We start from the raw sequence: 15395 nt of genomic DNA, 5'->3' as shown, positions 1-15395 counted from the left end.
CGTATTGCTTGGCCGTCACTTGGCAGCGTTCCTACTAATATGCCCGCTCAGAGCTGAAGCTTCAGTTCGTAGACATAGTAGCTATTGGCTAATCATTGCTAAAAATACAAATTGCAAACAAAAAAACAGTGTACAGTAATATCTAATTGAAGAGAAAATGGCTAATTTTCCTGATTTCCGTGTCCTTTGCCGTTACCCAACCTCGGGGAAACAAATTGTTATAAAGAAACGAATGCAACGTCCACGCGCCGAAGTTGAAGGAATAAAAAAAGGATAAAAATATGGAGAGGAAAAGGCGCCCGCGATATTTTTGAGATAGGAAGGAAATCTGAAGGGAAAATATTCTTCATTTCTAATCTAGCCATAATGTCCTCGTGAAAGCGATGGAAGGCTTGCGGACAAGAGCCGCTACTGACGAAGGAAGAGAAATGCCGAATCACGGACTGGGTGTCCCTTCTTCGTATCGTGGTCCTCCGTCATCAAGTGCACCAGGTGTAGCAGGCAAACCCATCCCACCCGCAGAAGTAGAAGTGCTAGGGTACCCTGAAGCACCCGGTGTGGGCGCGCTTGTTGCTCCGGGGGTTGGGGCGGCGTCATTCCATGGACGAGGCGTGGGCCCAGTTGCACCGGGTGTTGGCGCGGTCCCGAAGGCAGCAGGAGAAGGGGCTGCGTAGTCACCACCCGGAGTGGGAGCATCAAAGGCCTTGCCACTAGAACCGGAACTATGGCCCCAAGCGGGTGTGCGAGAACCGCCAAGAGCGCCTGTGTGTGCAGGAGTACGCGCCCCGGCAAGGAAGGCATCGAAACCCGAACTTGAAGACGATCCACCGAATCCAGACGACGCATGATGAGGAGTTTTGCTGCCGGCAGCCCAAGCAGGTGTCCGACTTCCAAGAGTTGACTTGTATCCAGCATCATAGGCGTTCACTGTTCGGGAGCCGTCTGTCTTCCATGCTGGGGTGCGAGCACCGCTTGCGGCTGCATTCCATGCAGGAGCTGTAGAATTATTAGACACTGAATCCATCAGCATAGCACCAAGATAATACTTACTTCGTGATGATGAAGCACGCCAGGCAGGAGTTCGAGAAGAATCGTTCGCCGCGATAGGGGTTCTGCCGCCCTGCCAAGCACTCTGTGCCCTCGGAGGGGCGGCAGACGTGCCTTGAGGGGTTCGAGGGCCACCACGACCGGCTCCTCGCCCAAATTGGCGAAGATCAATTGGCTGACCGGTTATCGGGCTAAAATAGGCCGTTAGTAAGAACGATCCAAGAAAATGAACCGATATCAAAGCCATACTCTTTGATTGTGAGGTTTTCCTTCTCGACAGGAACAACTTTCGAGACCGAATGCAACTCAACTCTCGCAATATCATCCGTAGTATCCTTAACGATACCAAGAAGTCCTTTGTATGGACCTTTTCGGATAGTGACCGTCTTGCCAACCGTCCGGTCTCTTCCGACAGTTCGAGGCGGCGGCATACCACTACCATTCATACCGTTCCTCTGCAGCGCGGGATTCATTTTCGACAAGTCAGGGCCTCGGGGCGCCAGACTTCCTCCGCTTGTAGCAACAGTCACAACGTTAGACGCTCTAGAAACGATAATACCGGCATTATCACCGACCACCTTACTCTGCAAGAAGAGGAAAGCTCGGTGGACATGAAGAATCACACCTAGTCTTTGCTCGCCTGCAACCTCGCGGACAGTATCTCCATATTTGATTTCAGCACCATTTCTATCAGTAGTCACTGCATTTCGACGATGCTCGATCTTTCCCAAAACTCGAGATGGGAGAAGGTTCCTAACTGATCCGTGCTGGTCGATCACCTTCATCGACTCCCGATCGAGTTTGATAATACAACCAACGGTGGTTTGGCTATTAAAACGTTAGCTTAAGTCCTAAGACATAGCATGAGAGACTTACTCAAGTTGTACAAGATCATGAACGTCGTACTGGCCTAGTTTTCCATCGACGCCAACATCTTCCGCTTCCCTCAAATCTTTGCTGAAAACTGTGATCTCTTGCATGCTCATATCAGTGAGCAAAGTAACCCGGTCATCCTTAATGCGGACAACCATTCCGAGTTCGTCACGGTATTTGCTGCCACCGATAACTTTGACATGGTCGCCTTCTCGGAATCGTTTTCTTAAACCTTTAACAGGAACCTCAAGCCTCTGACCCTCCAGTTCACCTTCGACGACCTTGATGGAAACAATGTCTGCGCGACCGGCAATAACCCTGCCAACAACACCTTTCTGTTCCCCGCTAAAGACTTCTACCGTGTCTCCCGGCACATAGGAGTCTTCACCCGTAGTGTCTTTGAGACTAGCTGCCAGCGAAGCAAGGTCCAGGTTGACAGTACCATCATCAGCACCGCGTGCAAATTTGGTAACTTCATCAAGCTGGGGATTAACATTCTTGGTAATAAGATGTTGGATTTTCATGTCTTTGATGAGGAACCCGTCGATATAGGTATCGCCAAGATAAGTCCATGATTTACCTCCGAGCCCAGCGGCAGCAGATAAGTATCTGCCATGTCGCTTCTTCGCTTCTGCTTCGCTGAACAGGCGCTGTGGTGGGCGGGCGACAGCACTTTTGCCGCCAGGTCGCTTCCGCTTTGTATCGCCGTTTGGAATCTGGACATCATCATTTAAACCGTAATCGAGACGAGGTACAAGCCTGACGGTAACTTCGAGCCCATTAGTTTCGACCTCTTCGATTTGCGCCAAATCGCCTTGATATTTTCCTCGCTTTATGCGGACCCAACCTCCGGGCTGCAATTCTTCCGATTTCTGGACCCTCAAAAGATCAGGCATTTCCTTGACAGAGATTAAAGTCAATTTGGATCTAATGAACACGTTCGATAAATTGTCCAAAGCGTCCATGACATCCGCCTGCTTGCGAGCTTCAACGTAAACGTAGCCGCTCATAGTTCCGCCTCGCTCAAACGCAGATGTAATCCGAATGGGGTTCCTTGAAGCAGAATGACGCTCCTCTATTCTCTTCATTATATTAAAGACTATCTCCCGCTCCTTTCCAGGCCGGCACTTGACAGCCCAGATACTCGGATCGTCGACGCTTGGCAGCAATAATCTCTTGGGAACAACTACCAAGTCAGAGGCGGCGGCACGGTTTCGTCCATATCGCTCTTTCAAGGCTTGAGCCTGTTTTTCTGCATCCATGGATGCCTCAAGATCTCGTTTTCTATCGAGCTCACGATGTCTTCGATCATCGGTCTCGGCGCCAGCGGGCAGGATTGCATCGTCATCAGGATGAACGAATTCGGCTTCCATCTCTTCTTCTTCATCCTCGACATCTTCTTCTTCCTCCTCAACTTCTGCTTCTTCCTCGAAGAAATTATTCAGTCCGCCTCGTCTACGTTTTCGTGGTCGACCCTAACGGCGAATAGTGGTTAGAGGCTCGTCAGATATACCTAGTAGAATGGAGGGATATCTCACAGTGATCTCTTCCTCTTCTTCTTCTTCTTCTTCCTCCTCCTCGTCCTCATCCTCGTCTTCTTCATCTTCACCATTCCCGTCTCTCTTCCCAACGGCATCTTCATCGCCTACGTGCTCTTCATCCTCGCCATCCTTGTCCTCATCTTCGTGCTTCTCTACAAGACCGCCAGCATTTTCAACGCCCTCTCCATCGGCATCTTCAACATCTCTATCAGCGCTGCGGCGCTTCTCTCCTGTCACCTCCTTATCCTCAGCATCGGACTCCTCTACCGGTGCCGGGTTGAAGTCATCGTCTTCTTCTTCAGAACCGAAATCATGGTCAATAAATGAGGCCGGATGGTGGGACATTCTGGCTTTCGTTCTATTTGAAAATCCGGTTGTCGCTAAGTTGCGCGGAGGTAAATCGGGGGGGGGCACTTGGTTATTAACCAACGTCGAAGGGCTATCGCCACCGATTTCAAATAGCCCAAAAGGGCACAGATTCAGATCGGAGAATTGTGGCTGGTTGCACGTGGGTTGAAAATTTGACAGATTTGGGAGATCGTGATGGGAGCTGTGGTGTAGCAGGGAAAGCTCACTTTATCGTAGTCGCATCGGCTGTCGAGAGTCGAGCTGGGAGTTTTAGCGGGACTCGGGGGGAAAGAAAAATCAGAAAAAGGAAAGGAAACCAAGTGAAAACCGCTTTGTAGAGGGTATTGTATGAGGCAATCCTAGAAGAGGATCGATGTTACAAAAGGACGAGCGGTCTTATCATCCACTTAGCAGAAGAGAGTCAGCTTTGAGGTCGGATGGAGCCGACTGCGCTATTGGTCCCTGTGGCATCCTCTACTAATTGCTGAGTAATCTGTATAGCACGTGATCCACTAAACAAACCGCCGGTTACCGCGTGAAGGGGCTAAGGGGCGAGAGAGATGGTTTGTTGCACGGGTCGCATTAAAGGCCTGCTTAAGAAGAGGTGTGATAAGGGAGATGGAACAGATTGTTTGACGACACAGCTACTCTCTGTATATACTATCTACACATGTCCAAACCAGGTATCTTCCCCCATGCCAGTTCCCATCCTTGATAACATGGTATGATGCATGCATAATAGGCAAAGTCAAGAAAGAAAGAAATATTATGGAGTAATTCTGTTTATTATACGGAGTAGGACTTCTAGTCACCCTAGAAGACTATGCGCATATGTGGCGTTTAAGGCCTTTTTTTGCCTTTTTCCTTTTTGCCTTTTGCTTTTTTCTTTTTTCTTTTTTCTTTTTTTTTTTTTTTTCCTTTATCACAAGCTCATGCCGAAAGCTTTGTGGACTCTCAAGCTCTGTCTCATGCTGAGATCCAACATAATTTCTTCGCTGCCTCCGGGAATGGCGTACGCCCTAACGTCACGATACAGGCGCTCAATTTTACCACCTTGTCCGCCGCGGCTGTAACTGAGTCCACCAAAGATCTGACTGGCCTCGCGCGCGCAGAATTCAAAGGTCGTGGTAGACTGAGCCTTGAGGCCGGCAATGGCACCACCGAGGCGAAGGGACGCTTCCATGTCCTCGTAATTCTGGCATTGGTAGATGATGTTCTCGAGCCAGTTGTGCGACGCTTCGATCTGGCGGGCCATGTGGGCGAGTTTCATACGGATAACGGGGTGGTCGATCAAGCGCTTGCCAAAGGTGCGGCGCTTGTGGGCGTATTTCACGGATTCCTCGTAGCAGACGCGAGCGAAGCGCAGAGATTGGATGACAATTCCGATACGCTCGTGGTTAAAGTTGGTCATGATAACTATAAGGTATTAGAAGCGATGAATCGATTATGGATAAAAGTAGATGGCTTACCCTTGAAGCCCCTGTTCTCCTTGCCGATCAAGTTCTCGACTGGAACCTTGACATCCTCAAATGTGATGTATGTAGTGCCACTGCTCCAAACTCCCTGGCAATCCATTCTACGCGTGCTCACACCTTCGAACTCCCGCTCGATAAGCAAGACGCTGACGCCGTTCATGCCAGGGCCACCGGTGCGAACGGCCACGGTGAAATAATCTGCCCACACACCGTTTGTGATCCATTTCTTCTCACCGTTGACGATGTAGTGCTTCCCGTCAGGGGTCAGTTTGGCCTCGCAGGTCAAGTTCGACACGTCACTTCCAGCGTCGGGCTCAGTGATGGCAAGGCAGATACGTTTGTCTCCAGAGAGGATGCCGGGCACAACTCTCTTCACGACTTCCTTGTTTCCAAACTTGAGAAGAGGCGGGCAGCCGATACCGAAGCCACCAATGAGATTCCAGACAACGCCTCCGCTGGCACAGCGGGAAAGTTCGTCGGTCACGATCACCTCGTGGAACAGATCCCATTTCTCGGGAGGAACGCTCTTGACGGTATTCTTTGAGAGTGAAGGGTCGTATCCGACACCAAGCAAACCAGCAAGGTATCCTCTTTCTCCCATCTGCTTGTAAATATAGTCGGGGACTTTCTTGGCTTCATCCCACTCGAAAACATGGGGCTCGATCTCGGTCTCGACCCACTGGCGGACTTCATCACGGAGGGCAGCATGGGTCTCGTTGTAGTAAGGGGAATAGTACTGGATGGAAGTTCACTGTCAGCCGAGAAAGGTACAATTACAACATGTAGCAGAATGATGAGTGAATCCATACACCGTGATACCAAGCCGGGTCGGCGAATGGGATCAAGTCGCCATAAGGCTCCAAGGGAGCGCTGGGAGCCGGAGTCGCGATAGATGTGGTAGCCTCTTTCTTCTCGGCGGGGGGAGTAGCTGGTGGAGTCTGGGGAGCAGGAGCAGGAGCAGGAGGAGCAGCCTCCTTCTTAGTATCTAACGATCCGACCTGGAGCTGCTTCCGGTATTTCTTCAACACGGCGGGATTGTGGTATTTCCAAAATTGCTTCGAGGCATCTTTGCCCGCAACTCGTTGTAGGACTAAGGTAATTCGATCAGTTCAGACACTCGAGATCGTCTGGCCAAGTCATGCAACGTACTCTTCTTCCCACCTAGGTGTTGTCAGCATCTCGAAGTTGTGTCTGGAGGCCGCGAAATCTCTGATCGGAATGGCATGCTTACCTGGGTGATCATCCTGAAACTTGGTCAAATCAAAAACATCCTCATCAATGATAACCCAAAGGTCGCCAGCGTTGTTGTGCGACGCAACAGCGTCCTTGGAGAACTTTGCCGCCATGGTCGAAATCTATAACAAGTATGCGTCTATATTCGTACAAGGTATATATAAATATATATTTAGTAATGCAAATCGGGAATGAGATGAGAAGTACAAAAGAGAAGAGCGGATGAGGCAAATTTTGTACTACGGACGGTGGGATAAAAGTAGGGATAGGGAGGGTGAAGGAGTGAAAATCCGGGGCCCCGAGAAAAAAAAAAAGAGCTTGTGAAGGAGAAATAAGTAGCGGATGCAGACCAGGGTGGCCCTTCTGCGAGTATATTGTGTGACAGAGCTGAGGGAGTGGGAGCTGGTTAAACTGCCTAGGCTCAAACGCTCGCTGGCGGCGGCCGTAATTGGTCTCATGGTCACAGCCCACATGGCTAACTTACCAGCTTTTTCTGCGATGGTGACATAGGTGTCTTCACATGTCTTTTTGAGCTTTCCCATGGTTGTTGCCTCTTCCCCACGCTGGCGGTTTTCTCTCTCTCTGTGTTCTCCGGTCAAGCTAAAGGGACTGGTGTTGGTGCGAGTACGGCTGCTCACTCCCGTAGATTCCTCCAAGGGCATTATCCACAGTCTCGTAGCTTAGCTATCTCTCAGCATCGACTGTCGCATGCGATGCCGCTTTCTCGACATCCTTTTCACATGCTCGCCGACTTTCGTCCTGTGGCACCGATTCTATTACTAAGCTTGCTAATTTGGTATCACGCTAAGCTGTAAACGGTAGGAGCCTCGGCAACTGCGGCTCCCTTTAACTAGCGGGGAGGCGGCGGCGGAAGGAGTTTGTCCGACGCGGCGGGAAACTTCCAATTCCAACCTTGGATACTCTGCGCATGGCGGGCGATCGCGACGCATGTGACAGTCTGAGAGTCTGAGAGTCTGACAAGTTGCAAATTGCCTACGAGCCCATTGGTCCACGCACGGGAGTCCAATCAACCAACGGACTGATATAATTATCAACCTATGAAGCGGCTAGGCCCTCTGAAAATGCTGGAAGGCTCATGAGTTCACAGATAATTTCGTACATACACTACTAGTAGACAATAGAAGTACACGAGGTTCTCTAGATGCTTGGGATGCTATCAGGAAAGATGAAAAAAAGAATATGGAGTAAAAAAGACATCCAAAGAAAAAGACACAAGATCGGCCGCGGATCACACGAATCTTTAACACGCGGAAATCAGGGACAAACAAGAAAATAAGGAGTGGGCCGGAGGGTGTGGCTGGACTAAATACTTGATCATCACTCCGCATCAGAGTAGTAACTGAATTCATCGGGCACTGGAGCTTCCTCGCCGCTTTCCTCATCCTCGTCTACAGCGGTTAAGACTCCTGCCGCCGCCGCAGCACCGCTGCCACCAACGGCAGGCACTTGAGGAGCCGTTTCTGCTTGACCCGCTGCCTGAACTCCTTCCGCACCGTAGATCGCAGCGTTGATTCGATCCTGTAGCGTCTGCGGCGCAGCGGCTTGCCGGACGTCCTTGCTGGCTTTCAATTCCATAATCTCGCGTGGTTCGGACGGACTTTTGTCGAGGACAACTGTGACACCGCCAGTGGGCTTCGTAGAGACATCATTAGCATCATAGTCTTAGTTTTGCCCCCTGTTCCAATTATTCACTTACCCGTTTCACCGGCTCATATCGTGGATCAGGGAACGTCAAGTATTTTAGCTGCGCAGGAAGAACTCTCGACATGTTGGCCAGCTCATAGCCCACTTTCTCCTTTTCGACTTTGCGCTTGGGTGTTTCGGCTTCTTTCTCAGCAGCCTTGCCCTCATCCTCACCCTTGGGCTGGCTTTCGTCCACTTCCATCTTGTCGTGGGACTGACCAGTCCCCTTGGGCGTCGTTGGCGTTTGGTCCACATCCATGCTCTCTCGGCGCTGTTGCCTTTCTTTGCGCTGCGCTCGCCGCTTGGCCTGCGCGGTGGTCGAGAGGACCGCAGTCTTCACTTTTTCCGGGGCCTCGTCGGCCTTGACCTGCTGCTCGGGTGGGTAGTCGAACAAGCTAGGTCGGGTATTGCAATGGAATTTGAAAACTGGCGCCTCTAGCTTCTGATCGATACCAATAACGGCGGTGGGGGTAAAGCTGAGAGACAAGAAATGTGTCAACGGGAACCAGTACCAATATTGCGTGAAAACGGCAGCCCCGACAATTCCGGGCATGTTGAGGTTGCCGGTTTGTGTCTGCAGGCTGATGGTGCAGTTGCGTCCACCCGCATCGATGATACCCAAGGCGACAGCACAGCCGAATTTAGCCATCGCGTCTTCGTGGCGGTCACCAATCACTTTCTGCATTGCCTTTCGGATCGTCCCGACTTTGGGGTTCATGATCTCGTTCTGCTGCACGAGAACCATGGCCAGTGCTATCAGAGCTCCTTGTCGAACGAAGTCAGTCGGGTCCTTTAGCATCGGTTCTAAGAGATCAACCGCTTCGTCTAGGCCCGTTCCAGCGCAAGAGATGCCAAGGGCCATAGCAGCTCCGTACCGGACATGCGGGTTGTAGGATTCTGAAAGGAGCTCGACCATTCGGGGAACACTGTGATACTTTCTGAAGAGGATGAATCCCAGACTCATCACTGCAACTCGTCGGACATCATCATTAACATCACTGACAGCAACATGGAGCAGTCTGCGAACGGCCTTGTTGCTACCAGTTCCACAGTAAGCCAAAGCAATGGCCATAATACCGCCATAGCGTAGAGTGGGATCCGGGTCACCCAGCAAACCATTGATCAGCTCGTCCGCCGCTTCCTGGCGGCCGTACATAATGAGAGCCATCCCCATCGCAAGACCTCGAATAATCTTCTCATGTTGAGTCTCGTGTGCATATTGAATCATATCTTCGAGAGCCTTCATATTTCCAGTCCCCAGCATGACCAGCCCCATTGCAAGACCAACAGCCTCTCCATTTAGAGCTGAGTCCGTGTGAAGAACATTTTTCAAGTCCCTATAAATGTCCTCATCACCGGTTGCCATAGCTGAAACGCCCAAACCAAGTGCGCCACCGTGCTGGACAACTTCTTCGGTTGCCTTGTTGAAATGCTCACGGATAAGATCAACAGCCCAACCCTCGTGGTTCGCATAGATCAAACCGAAAGCATAGAGAGATCCACCTTGGCTGTAAACAGAACCCGAACTGCCCACTCCCGCAATATTTTCTTTAGGTAGATAGGGTGCCAAAAGTTTCTGACCCTGTGTGAGATTTCCACGATGAATAACACCGAGGGCAGCGGTGGCTGTGAATTTCGACCAATTGACAGCTTTCCCAAGCCATTCCAGGTTGTCTCGGAAAAATTTGTCGTGTGTAGTTCCAGCGTGCATAAATGCATTCGATAGAGTCACGGCGGTATGGAAAATCGAGTTCCGAGCTTCAAGGCTATCCTTAATCCTATTCAATATCGCAATATCGGCTTTGTTGTTTCTGTAAAGGAATTCGAGATTCAGCTGAATCGAATTAACACCGTCTAGGATGTTGCGAATATTGGTGAACGCGGAACGCGCCTCCGATGAGAGGTTACTTTTTCCAAGCCCTGAACTGGAAGCATTTGCCTCGTCCTTGTCTTGAAGGAGAGCATCCGTTTCTTTTGCTTCTTCTTCCATTTTATCTGGATTTTCCGACGTAGGGTCGTCCTCAGGGCAAAATCCAGCCACTTCTTGACGAACCTTCCTTAAAAACTCTTGTGTGCTGTTGTCATACAGGTCAAAAGAAATCTGATAAGCGACTGCCAGAGATCTCGCGTCTCCCTTCTCCACAAGCTGTCGAAGAATGTCGGAGGCCATAGTGTGCTCATTCAGGTACACCACACACTTAGCAATGGAAAAGTAGTCGGGGGAAGGAATTTCGCTCAGTAGCTCGAGTATCAACTTTAAAATCTTCACAGAGAACCCTTTTATCAGCGCTAATTTCCCATGGGATCACAAAAGACACGACATACCTCGTTTCTAAATGCCCGTTCTTGCACAACGTTCATGCAAATTCCGAGAACATATTCCATTAATTCTTCCCCGCGACGTGACGATTCACCTCCCTGGCTCTTTTCATCTTCAGCAGCGCGTAATATAGCCGTTCGGAGAATGTCCAAATTCTTTGCTTCCACCGCAATGCCAATGACCTGGCGATATCTCTTCTGCTGGAAGCACCGTTCAAAGAGGCGGTTGATGACTGCTTGAAGCTGCTTCTGGACTCCACGTTGAATCACAAGTGGCACCTCAGTCGGGCCTTCAACGTCATCACTCTCACCTCTCTGATAGCTACTATCAGCCGATGATTCGGGGCGGGATAGAAGAGACTTGGATGGTAACGTAGATTGCGAAAATGGTGTAATGGGGGACGTAAGACCGGCTGACGTGCTTGCAGCTCCATTAACTTGTTGAGGGAACGAGGTGTTGACATGGGGTTTACCCGACGCATCGACATTTGGACTGCTCTTTTGCATCGCAGATATAGACACAAATGTATCTATGCATTTTGCTACACCAACCGAATTAGTATTGAAGGAAGCCATGCCCGCTCTTACTTGTAGTCCACCTACAGATGATGGTTTCTTCAAATTCGCCGCCGTTCTCAATATCGAACAGATGCCCCGCTCCCAATGCGAAAACTGTACTTTCGTTATATTCCTGTAGGTTATAGTAAACCTTAGCCGCAACGAGAGAGGCAAGTTCACGTTCAGGAAAGGATTCGTCTTCGCAGAGAGCTTCGCTATAGACGCATTAGGCAAAAGATAAACACGTAAATGGACGCTTGAACCTAAAAATATGGGACAAAGGAAGGCAAATGCAGTGAGGATGGGCGACCGGTAGATTCTTGCTTACATTTGGCCGACGGATCCAGCAATTTCGGACCATAACGAGTCCACCTGAGTGTCCAAAGTCTTCAGGGCGAATACCTTGAGCTCGGTGTCAGGCTCCGATAGAAAGCCCACCAGGCCGGCTGCTGAAACGAGTCCGACCATATTGCGCCGTCTATTGCACTCCGACTGATCTATTCTATATCAAGGCAGACGTGGAACGCAGAACTGTCACGGTGGCCTTGGGAAAAGGAAACCTATCGGTGAAGGCACGCTTATTAGAGACCCCCCAGACAAGATTGCACGTAGAAAATAACTCACAGGTAAACGTCTAGAAAGAGTAAAACCAAGAATGAGGGATGGATGACTTGATGGAGGGAAGACGATGAGGGCTGACTGACTGATGAAGAGAGCTTCAGGCCGGAACGCACGTCAAATGCGTTGGCGATGCTGGGAACCTGGCGCCCTGCACTGATTGGCTGGCCAAACAAGCTCGTACATTTGCTTAGTCATCAAAGAACCAGCTCCCCAGCCTCACTGCGTGACCAGCCAATCAGGTCACACGACCTTCGGCTCGCCAGCAGGAGGCCAGAATGGCGATGTTAGGAAGATCGAACAATGGGGAGACAACGCACGATCTGAAATGGCCATCGAGCCATCGCATCGATTCTTTGCTCTAGCTACATCCTGTTCTTTGCCAGGTGTGCGTCTCACAACTCGTGGTTGAAGCTGCTCGCTGTCCAGGTCATGGCGACGTCACCCTTGGACAAGAGCGGCAAGCTCCTGCCGGTGCCTCTCTCTGCCTCTGTTCATCATTCGGATCCATTTATCTTCATCGAGAGGCAGTCACGACAGCTCCAGAATGACTTACAGGCGCTTCTCGATGTACAAAGTGCCGGCTTGTCGGCCGGACTGTCAGCGTCCTCGAACGATCACACTTCGACTACGAGCTCTACTTCTTCCACGTCTCGCCTTGCGAGCCCAAAGGCGACCATGACAATCCCTGTTCGACAGCCGCCCAAGAAGAAAATTAGTTTGAGAGGAGCTAGGAGGGGTATTTTGAAAGCTATGGACGGGCTTCTGACTTTGAAAGAAGAAGAACGCCGTGTCATTGGCTTCGAGCTCGGTTGCCGGCGGGAAGCCTTGAGGGAGGTCGATAATTTTGTCAGCAAGCAGAACGGGTTGGAAATAGCACTATCCCAGATGCAAGGAGACCGAGAAACGTTGAGGATGGATTCTCTCAAAAATGAGTCCCGTGCTCTTCAAAAGGAAATCATGGCATTAGAGAACCATCTCGCCGAGATGAAAGCACGTCACAGGCAAATTTTCAATGAGATAACGCAGCTCCAAAATTCCGTTGATTCAAAACTGTCGTCATACAAAGAGTCGCTAGCACTGGTTCACAAGGACACACAAAACTATCTGAGATCCCCACCGGTTCAGCCCCTTCTGACTATGTTCCCGGATACACCGACGTTCTACGCGCTCCAGCCGAAACGTCGGACACTAGAGATGGCAAAGGAACACTGGCAGCACGAAAGCATGGAACTTCGCAAACGGAGAAGAAAAGTTGATCATGAGATCGGTGCGCTCAAAGAAGGAGGAAAAGTGTGGCACGAAGTTATATCCACAATATCAACTTTCGAAACATCAATACGCAAGAAAATGTCACGTATTTCAGAAAGTCGCCTTGAGACAGGCGATAGGTCTATTCAGGATTGCATTGTGCGAGACATGAATGATGTGATTGGACAGTTAGCCGCCAATCTGCAAGTTGCCGAGGAGAAGAGCTGGAATCTACTCATTTGCAGCATTGGTGCCGAGCTTGAAGCTTTTCGTCAAGGTAGATCTGCATTCATGGAAATGTTTGACTATCATGACAAGGAGGCTACGGACGACCAGGGTGGCACTGCCGTTGGAAATGTTCCAGAAGAATTGCTGAGGGTAACCGAATCACCGTCGCCAACGCCACAACCTGAACCTCCTTCGAATGCACCTTGTAGTGATGTGAGTGACACTGTGAAATCTTCGCCTCGGTGTTCCCCCATTAGACCCAGTGACGACGATGAGCAAGATCAAGTCTTTCTATTCTCTAAGGTAGACTAGCCCATAGATGAAGGCATAATTGCCTAATGACATAAATGTTAAACTAGTATTATCCGCCTTTCACTTTCTGTCATGTCACTGCTCCCTAACTACTATGTAGCCCCTGTTGTCTTGTTTTTGAGCAGCGCCAAGTTATTAGTTAATTGTTAGGATCCATCAACCACAAAACTTCTCGCCACAAAGTGCATCAAGAAGCCACCCATCAGTGCATCACGCACAGATTTTGAAAATCACAGCTATCAGATACAAAGTAGAATCCTGTTTTGCATCATGGACTTAATACCGCCAAGCTATTCGTTCACTATTCCTTCCCTCTACGATGCTGTCCATCTCGAATGCCGTCTATTTCACTCTCCGAGGTCAGTGCACGCCCGTGGGAAACGCAAGGTAGAAAAGAAAGCAGCGATTGTGGCTCACCCGTATGCCCCACTTGGAGGATGTTTTGATGACCCCATTGTGGGTGTGATTACAGACGAGCTTTTACAAGCAGGCTATGTTGTAGGCACTTTTAACTTAAGGTAACTATGTCATGGCAAGACTTAATTCTTTTTTCTTTTTCTCCTCCAGATGGAGCAAATTATTAGCTACTTGAATGCCTCTAACATACTTGGTTTAGAGGTGCAGGGGAATCGCAAGGCCGGACAAGCTGGACCGCTAAGCCGGAGCTGGCGGATTACATCTCTTTCTATGGGTTCGTGATCCATTATATGCACAATCTTCTCATAGAAGACGGCTCCCAATTGTCTGGAGAAATCCGTTCGCCAGTTGAAGAGGATGATTATCCCTCTGTAAAGGGAGAAGATGATAATATGAAGCTTATCCTATCTGGATATTCCTTTGGATCGATGTTGGCCACCCTTCTTCCTTCGGCGGTTCAAGTTGTTGAGACGTTTTCATCCGCCGAGGATGATAGCTCGGCTATGAAGATCAGGCGAATAGCCCTTGAATTGGCGCGTGAACACAGCTTATCCATCAGGTACGAGGTTGCTTTCCACGCATTGCTCCCTGTCTTCTCACGCTCTCAAGGAATACTAAATGCAAGAAGACCCGCTACTCCCTCTGGAACATGTAACTATCAACCAGAATCGCGGGTATTAGGGCGGATAGGCAAGGGAGTAGAGAAAATCAATCCGTCGCCTCCGGATGTTCACTATCTCCTGGTCTCCCCGATACTACCTCCGGTGTCACTTTTCGTGACCATGTCGTTTTTCGCTTCACATAAAAATCTTAGCACAACCGTCGACGGGTCTTCGATCACTGGGCTTCTACCTGAAGAAGCGCTGACAAGTCATCGAAGTCTCGCCATCTACGGGGACAGTGACTTCTTTACTTCGATCAAAAAGTTACGAGATTGGTCTCGTGAACTATCGAGTAAACCCAATTCGTCATTCGAGTTCTTAGAAATCCGAGGAGCAGGTCACTTCTGGCGCGAAAACGGAGTAGAATTTTTATTGAAAAGCGCCATACGAGACTTTTCGTTGGCGAGGTAGCTCAACTTTCGTGGCCCAGCAGGATTTATGTTTGGTAGGCGGGCATTTAACTAAAATGAAGCTTCCAAGAACTGAAGTCATGAGGCGCACTCTGAATTCTCTTTCTCCGGGAATTTTTACCAAATGAACTGAATCATGAAAGTTCACCGCCACAGATCACGATCTGGTTCAGCTGTCATCATGAACCGGGTACCGCATCCCCACATGGGTGTACCTCGATGTACCGTTCCTCGCCTCCTACGCAGAAAAGCTCTTCCCTAAACTCGTCAGATCCAATTCGGTACAGGGCGGTACCTTCTCCCCACGCCTATGCGCATGACCTGATGCCTTGGTTGGGTTGGGCCCCGATCAGAATGACGGTATTTAGACAGGAACCTGTTCGATATGCTTTGCACCGG

General features: G+C 49.8%; 5 protein-coding genes across 5 annotated transcripts; 2 read left to right on the top strand and 3 right to left on the bottom strand.

The window, feature by feature from the left end:
* Positions 1-54: 54 nt before the first annotated feature.
* CIMG_08837 (transcription initiation protein spt5) lies at positions 55-4182 on the bottom strand. Its single transcript, XM_001241673.2, has 5 exons — positions 3459-4182; positions 1924-3395; positions 1297-1875; positions 1051-1238; positions 55-996 (listed from the first exon to the last, which is right to left on the bottom strand). The coding sequence occupies exons 1-5, from the start codon at positions 3804-3806 to the stop codon at positions 437-439; spliced, it is 3147 nt and encodes a 1048-aa protein (XP_001241674.1). The 5' UTR covers positions 3807-4182; the 3' UTR covers positions 55-436.
* A 375-nt stretch (positions 4183-4557) lies between these two features.
* On the bottom strand, positions 4558-6710 carry CIMG_08838 (acyl-CoA dehydrogenase). Its single transcript, XM_001241674.2, has 5 exons — positions 6516-6710; positions 6434-6445; positions 6094-6374; positions 5279-6020; positions 4558-5225 (listed from the first exon to the last, which is right to left on the bottom strand). The coding sequence occupies exons 1-5, from the start codon at positions 6628-6630 to the stop codon at positions 4732-4734; spliced, it is 1644 nt and encodes a 547-aa protein (XP_001241675.1). The 5' UTR covers positions 6631-6710; the 3' UTR covers positions 4558-4731.
* Positions 6711-7612: 902 nt separating this feature from the next.
* Positions 7613-11795, bottom strand: CIMG_08839 (26S proteasome regulatory subunit Rpn2). The gene is made up of 6 exons (XM_001241675.2): positions 11723-11795; positions 11427-11658; positions 11144-11313; positions 10547-11082; positions 8235-10484; positions 7613-8170 (listed from the first exon to the last, which is right to left on the bottom strand). Exons 2-6 carry the CDS (start codon positions 11564-11566, stop codon positions 7856-7858), a joined length of 3411 nt encoding a protein of 1136 aa, XP_001241676.2. The 5' UTR covers positions 11567-11658; positions 11723-11795; the 3' UTR covers positions 7613-7855.
* Positions 11796-11996: 201 nt separating this feature from the next.
* CIMG_12243 (uncharacterized protein) lies at positions 11997-13570 on the top strand. The gene has a single exon (XM_012358606.1). It carries the CDS (start codon positions 12149-12151, stop codon positions 13505-13507), a length of 1359 nt encoding a protein of 452 aa, XP_012214029.1. The 5' UTR covers positions 11997-12148; the 3' UTR covers positions 13508-13570.
* A 150-nt stretch (positions 13571-13720) lies between these two features.
* CIMG_12244 (uncharacterized protein) lies at positions 13721-14997 on the top strand (the record flags this gene model as incomplete). Its single annotated transcript, XM_012358607.1, has 3 exons — positions 13721-14025; positions 14124-14483; positions 14553-14997. Exons 1-3 carry the CDS (start codon positions 13778-13780, stop codon positions 14995-14997), a joined length of 1053 nt encoding a protein of 350 aa, XP_012214030.1. The 5' UTR covers positions 13721-13777.
* Positions 14998-15395: the final 398 nt, after the last annotated feature.

The sequence above is a fragment of the Coccidioides immitis genome (genome assembly GCF_000149335.2).
Source record: "Coccidioides immitis RS genomic scaffold supercont3.3, whole genome shotgun sequence".
NCBI classification, from domain to species: Eukaryota; Fungi; Ascomycota; class Eurotiomycetes; order Onygenales; family Onygenaceae; genus Coccidioides; species Coccidioides immitis.
Note: the sequence above shows the minus strand (reverse complement) of the source record. Positions and strands in the feature narration are given on the sequence as shown.

What these genes read in the sequence shown, in the direction of transcription:
- CIMG_08837 (XM_001241673.2), bottom strand. Translation starts at nt 3,806, where the DNA reads ATGTCCCACCATCCGGCCTCATTTATTGACCATGATTTCGGTTCTGAA. An exon ending in AAGAAGAGGAAGAGATCACT is followed by an intron (nt 3,396 to 3,458) that starts GTGAGATATCCC and finishes ATTCGCCGTTAG; the next exon opens with GGTCGACCACGAAAACGTAG. An exon ending in GCGTGCTTCATCATCACGAA is followed by an intron (nt 997 to 1,050) that starts GTAAGTATTATC and finishes ATAATTCTACAG; the next exon opens with CTCCTGCATGGAATGCAGCC.
- CIMG_08838 (XM_001241674.2), bottom strand. Translation starts at nt 6,630, where the DNA reads ATGGCGGCAAAGTTCTCCAAGGACGCTGTTGCGTCGCACAACAACGCT. An exon ending in ACCCGGCTTGGTATCACGGT is followed by an intron (nt 6,021 to 6,093) that starts GTATGGATTCAC and finishes ACTTCCATCCAG; the next exon opens with TACTATTCCCCTTACTACAA. An exon ending in GGAGAACAGGGGCTTCAAGG is followed by an intron (nt 5,226 to 5,278) that starts GTAAGCCATCTA and finishes AATACCTTATAG; the next exon opens with TTATCATGACCAACTTTAAC.
- CIMG_08839 (XM_001241675.2), bottom strand. Translation starts at nt 11,566, where the DNA reads ATGGTCGGACTCGTTTCAGCAGCCGGCCTGGTGGGCTTTCTATCGGAG. An exon ending in GCTGGATCCGTCGGCCAAAT is followed by an intron (nt 11,314 to 11,426) that starts GTAAGCAAGAAT and finishes ATGCGTCTATAG; the next exon opens with CGAAGCTCTCTGCGAAGACG. An exon ending in AACGGGCATTTAGAAACGAG is followed by an intron (nt 10,485 to 10,546) that starts GTATGTCGTGTC and finishes TTCTCTGTGAAG; the next exon opens with ATTTTAAAGTTGATACTCGA.
- CIMG_12243 (XM_012358606.1), top strand. Translation starts at nt 12,149, where the DNA reads ATGGCGACGTCACCCTTGGACAAGAGCGGCAAGCTCCTGCCGGTGCCT.